The sequence below is a fragment of the Convolutriloba macropyga genome, chromosome 14 (genome assembly GCF_964194025.1).
Source record: "Convolutriloba macropyga chromosome 14, txConMacr16.3, whole genome shotgun sequence".
Classification (NCBI taxonomy): Eukaryota; Metazoa; Xenacoelomorpha; order Acoela; family Convolutidae; genus Convolutriloba; species Convolutriloba macropyga.
In genome coordinates, this window is record NC_134481.1 from 31,344,363 (window position 1) to 31,350,536 (window position 6,174).

The 6,174-nt window shown below is 38.9% G+C and overlaps 1 protein-coding gene across 1 annotated transcript; it reads left to right on the forward strand.

Moving 5' to 3' along the window:
- Positions 1–324: 324 nt before the first annotated feature.
- Positions 325–2,331, forward strand: LOC142352905 (uncharacterized). Its single transcript, XM_075405059.1, has one exon. It carries the CDS (start codon positions 325–327, stop codon positions 2,329–2,331), a length of 2,007 nt encoding a protein of 668 aa, XP_075261174.1.
- The last annotated feature ends 3,843 nt before the right edge of the window (positions 2,332–6,174 follow it).

Below are 6,174 nucleotides of genomic sequence, written 5' to 3' on the forward strand. Positions count from 1 at the left end.
AAATCCTCCAATCTGCCAAACAAAGCCTTCGTCTTTCAAGTTTCAAGAAATCGAATGGACGAATCCGAGCTAGACGAACTAGTTCAACAGTTCTGGAGAATTGAATCCGAAGGAATTCAACCAGACAGCAAGCCTTCGTCTCCTCTTGATCAAAAATTTTTCCAGATAATGAAAGACTCAATTAGATTGAATGGACAAAGATTTGAAATTAAATTGCCTTGGAAAGAAAACTCAAATTTGGAAAATAATTATTTTTCCGACCTCAGTCAAGTCAAAAGCTTGAATAGGCGACTCGAGCGTAATCCTCAACTTCGTGATAATTATATGAAAACTCTGCAAACTGACTTGGAGAAAAACTACGTTAAACCAGTTGAGATGCAAGATCCACCACCGGATCGAATCTGGTATCTCCCACATCACCCAGTTGAGAATCCTAACAAGCCCGGCAAGGTTCGGCGCGTCGCAAACGCTGCCTCTAAGTTCCGCGGACAATCACTAAACAGCAACTTGTTAACAGGTCCTGACCTACTTAATAGCCTACTAGGAGTCCTTATGCGCTTTCGTGAAAATCAAATTGCAGTCCTCGCCGACATCGAAGGCATGTTCATGCAAATTGCTATCAACCAAACTGACCAGTCAGCCCTTCGTTTCCTGTGGATAAACGACGATGAAATCCAACAGTATCAGTTTACGAGACTAATTTTTGGCGCTACCTGCTCCCCATCCTGCGCAATTTATGTTTTGAATCATTGCGTTGATAAAAACGGAGATAAATATCCCGAAGCAGTCAGAGCCGTCAAAAGTCACTTTTATATGGATGATTACATCCAGTCCCATGATACGGTAACGAATGCCACTAAAACAGTTCAGCAAACGATTCAGAGTCTCCAGGAAGGTGGCTTCCGACTCACAAAATTTGTTTCTAATGAACCCGATGTTCTGAAAAACATACCAACACATGACATTGAAGAAAAAAGTGAAATTGTCAGAGTCCTTGGGCAGAAGTGGAATCTGAAAAGTGACACCCTCATTATGAAACCGCTAACAGATTTTTCAACGGACGCAATTGAGTATACTCAGAGGAAAATCTTTAGCCTTGTATGCTCGATATTTGACCCCCTCAGCATACTGTCACCTTTGACAATCCGTTTCAAAATACTTCTCCAAGAAATTTGGAAACTTGGGAAAAAGTGGGATGAACCACTACCCATACAAATACGCAGAAGACTTCAGAAAATACTAGATTCATACTTCGAAATGCCTGAAGTACATCTTACCAGAACACTAACAAGTCTTCGTTACTCTGAGAGTAGTGCTGAATTACACATATTTTTTGATGCCTCAACAGCTGCAATGGCAGCCGTAGCGTACCTGCGAATAACACACAACCATTCAAAGATAACAGAAACTTGTTTCCTGATTGGAAAATGTAAAGTTGCTCCATTAAAGCAAACAAGCGTACCCAAACTTGAACTCGAAGCTGCAGTAATTGGAGTTAGGCTACATTCTACAATCGTGAAAAAATCCTCTTTCGCAGTTAACAAAACTCAATTCTGGACTGATAGTCAGGTAGTCCTTGATTGGATTGCATCTTCCAAAAAACAACCTGTATATATTGCGAACCGACTCAGAGAAATTGCAGCATCAACCAAAACAAAACAATGGAGACATATTTCCACATTGAACAATCCAGCCGACCATGGCACTCGTGGCCTAGATCCACGTGAAATATCTCTCAAATGGTTGCAACCTCCAGAGTTTCTGTCATCATCAGAGCAAATCAGTAACCAGGCTGTACCTTCGAAACCAGCTGTCGTAGCAACCACAGCACATACAGCTTCAAATGTTCCAGAGCCAATCATAGACCCAGCACGTTTTTCGTCTTGGACGAAAATGCTACTCACCTTAGCCACTGTCTTTAGCTTACTGTTCAGAGCAAAGAAACTTCGTGACAGCAAACAACAGTACACAACCGATGACATTGATCTATCTCGGAAGCACTTGATCAGAAATTCTCAAGAGAACTCATTTCACACGGCAGTTTCATCATTAAAAAGGGGCCTCAAGCCCCACAGTAAATGCAAACTACGGTCTTTAAACCCAATCCTCGATCAAAACGGTATACTCCGTTCATGTGGAAGACCTCAATTTGCTCCTGATTTACTTGAAATAGAAAAGTGTCCAATTATTCTGCATGCGAAAGACACAATCACACGTTTGTACCTAGAACACGCTCATCGCATATGCATTCATCAGGGAACAGAACCCGTCAAAGCGTTTGTCAGCAACGATACCACGTATTTGGCTTGCGAAAGTGTCTACTTAGCATAAAGTTTCGCTGTTTTTTATGCAGAAGATTTAATGCAGAGAACATACAACCGATCATGGCTCCTCTTCCCGCTTTCCGCTTCCCATCAGCTGCAACACAATTCCCGTTTCCCAATAGTGGTGTCGACTTCTTTGGACCATTTTATATAGAGGACACAAAAGGAAATCTTGAAAAACATTATGGTTTGATTTTCACGTGCTTGATCATGAGAGCAGTCCACCTTGAAAGCTGCCCAGATCTCAACACCGGTACTTTCCTAAATGCATTTCGACGTTTCACCAGTAGACGATGTCAACCAGAACTGCTGTACAGTGATAATGGAAAGACATTCATCGGAGCGTCAGAAGAGCTGAAGAAAAGTGTAAAGAGCCTTGACAACGACAAAATTTACAAGGCTCTTGCTGCTACAAACACGACTTGGAAATTCAACCCGCCCTATGGCCCCCACTTTGGCGGTGTTTGGGAGCGCTTGATACAGACAGCGAAAAAAACGCTGCTGATCATTCTAGGCTCAAAACGACTCTCACTTGACGTATTCCAAACAATACTGGCAGAGAGCGAAGCCATCTTGAATTCAAGACCTCTCACAAATGTCGCTGATCTTCCCGATAACGAGATGCCTCTCACACCTAACCACTTCTTGATTAGTCGTCCATTCAACTCTCTGCCACCAGGAAAATTTGACAGCCAGACTCCAGCCAGCTTCAAGACATGGCGAAATCTGCAACAGATGATGAACCACTTCTGGAAGCGACTTGTCAAAGAATACCTACCGACACTACTCAAGAGATCAAAATGGAATGAGAACAATCAGTCGCCACTTAAAGTTAATGATGTTGTCTGGATCCTGAAAGACATGACTCCTCGTGGAATTTGGCCTCTTGGGCGTGTGTTGGAGGTGTACCCTGGACGAGATGGACAACACCGTGTGGTGAAGGTAAAAACGGCTTACGGTACGTTCGTTCGCCCCGTTTCCGCACTCGCACGCGTTTTGGCTGATTAGCCACGTTTTTATAGTTTTTTTCACGTAACGGTTTCTAGGCAACTTGGGTTACCCGCTCTTCGACGACATGTCCAAACGTGTTGCTGGCCCCTTGTTCTGCTTGGAGCTTGTTGTGAAACAATCAAGTCAAGCGCATGAAAACTTGACTCAAGTCCTTGAACAAGTTGAAAACGGTTACCCGCAAATATGTAATCATCAAAAAACTGTAACAAAAACCTTTACTCAATAAAATCTTTTGACTAGAGAACTTGTTTCCCAATATATATAGAACAGCGTAGATCTTAAATATTTAGCGTTGATTTTTTTAAAGATCATACATAAATTCAACGCATTCAACGCCAATCTTACATATTTTGCGTTGAAATTTGGCGTAGATCTTACATATTTAGCGTTGAATTTAGCGTAAATGTTACATTAATTCAACGCATTCAACGCCAATCTTACATATTTAGCGTTGAATTTTAGCGTAGATCATACATATTTAGCGTTGAATTTTAGCGTAGATCTTACATATTTAGCGTTGAATTTAGCGTAGATCTTACATAAATTCAACGCATTCAACGCCAATCTAACAAATTTTGCGTTGAATTTTGGCGTAGATCTTACATATTTAGCGTTGAAATTTTTCCATTACATTTCAGACCACTTTACGATTTCAAGTTTTTTTTCAAGAGGTCAATTTTTCCAATGGTTCGACCCCTATACTTCACAGATGATGAGAAACATGAGGTCAGAAAAAAAATCATTTTTCAGTGCTGTTTTATAGTGCAAAATCCAATTTTACCTTTAGAAAGACCATTTAATGATTTCAAATTTTTCAATTTTTTTTTCAAAAAATTAATTTTTTTTTCTGTTTTGACACCCTATACTGCACAGGTGAGAAAAGTAAAGTCAGCGAAAAATCATTTTTTAGTGCTCTTTTATAGTGCAAAATCCATTTCAGACCATTTTACGATTTCAGAAACTTTTCAAGTTTTTTTTTCAAAAAATCAATTTTTTTCATTGCTTCAAACCCTATACTGCAAAGGTGAGAAACATGAGGTCAGAAAAAAAATCGTTTTAGTGCTCTTTTATAGTGCAAAATCTAATTCAGACCATGTTACAAATTCAGATTTTTCAAGATTTTTTTTTGGAAAAGTCAATTTTTCTACTGTTTCGACCCCTATACTGCACAAGTGAGAAAAATGAAGTTAGCAAAAATAACCTTTGAGTGCTCTCTTACGTTGCAAAAACCATTTCAGACCATTTTAGGAATTCAAATTTTTTTCAAAACTTAAAGAATTAAAATTTTTCCCAGTACGCCTCTCATGGTAAATGCGTGGAATATGCTAAGTTAAATACTACGCAAAATCAACGCAAAATATGTAAGATCTACGCTAAATTCAACGCAAAATATGTAAGATCTACGATTTATAAGAATTGCGGCTCTTAAGGAAACCAAGGTACTGTGGCACAATGGTAGAAGAGTCGACAAGCGAACAGGAGGTCAGCAGTTCGAGTCCCATATGCAACTGGAGGTAAATAGTTCAAGTGGACGCTTTGATTTTTTGTAAGATCAACGCTAAATTAAACGCAGAAATATGTAAGATCTACGCTAAATTCAACGCTAATTATGTAAGATCTACCCTAAATTCTACGCTAAATAAGTAAGAACTACGCTAAATTCAACGCTAAATATGTAAGATCAGCGGCAATTAGCGTTGACAAGTTGGAAAATTCACCGCCATTTCTTACATAATTTTGCGTTAAATGCGTTGAATTTTTGTCTTTAAATTCAACGCATTCAACGCAAAAGTATGTAATAAAATTGCGGTGAATTTTCCAACTTGTTAACGCTAGTTGCCGCTGATCTTACATAATTTTGGCCAAATTCCTCGGCCCGGGTTGCCAGTTTTTAATCATCTTTGCACTAATTTTACAAAAACCAATTTAATTAAAGTTACTATTAACTCTCTTGTTGCAGTGCCTTCCGGGCACCTGCAGTAGTAGCACATTAAATTAGTCTTATGTCAGACTTCAATTTTTCGGACTACGTACGCTTTTTATGCGGAATACCCGTCTTAAAGCAGACTCAGCTCAAGTTATAGATCCAACTTATTTCTCCTTTATGTTGTTAATTCGGTTCCTTTGTAGCTCACTAAAACTGTTCTAGGATTTTGAAAAATAAATTTTGATTATGCTACACGAATTTTACAAAATGAAGAAGAAACTGCCCCCTCTATTATAAATGTTGTTTTCTGACGGCATATGTTTATTAATATGGCTCAAAAAGAGGTGTAGGATCAAAATAAGCTGCTGGGGGGGAAACTTATGACACTTAACAAGATAGTGTCCATTCGTTTTTTCCTTTGTTACTATGCTTCAGTTCATTTTTGAAGTCACTGGTTGCTAGTTCTGGCTGTATTTTGGCCCTTTGAGCTTAAATGAGTGCATAAACAAAAGTGTTTTCAGAAAAATCTGATTGACTACGGTTTCATCGAAGCCAAAATATGGAAAAATAAGCTTTGTTCTGTTTTATCTTGATTGTCTCGACCTCAAAAGTTTTAAACTGCTTAGATCACGTCTTTTAGCAGTTTTTGCTGATTGATCACACTTTTCATAAACGTAGTATATATTTAGGCAATTCAGCGTATATGTAAGAAAATTTTCTACGAACAATGCAGAGAAAATTAAAAATTCCCTTCAGGGATTGAATTAGCTGTTGAAATGTTTCTTAATAGTACCACTTTTGTATTTGTCCCCTCAGAGACGGAGATGTTGGAGACACCCTCATCCCTTGAAATTGAGATCCCTGAAACTGAAAATGAGACGAATGAAACAACTGATCCACAGCGAACTTTCC

What these genes read in the sequence shown, in the direction of transcription:
- LOC142352905 (XM_075405059.1), top strand. Translation starts at nt 325, where the DNA reads ATGAAAACTCTGCAAACTGACTTGGAGAAAAACTACGTTAAACCAGTT.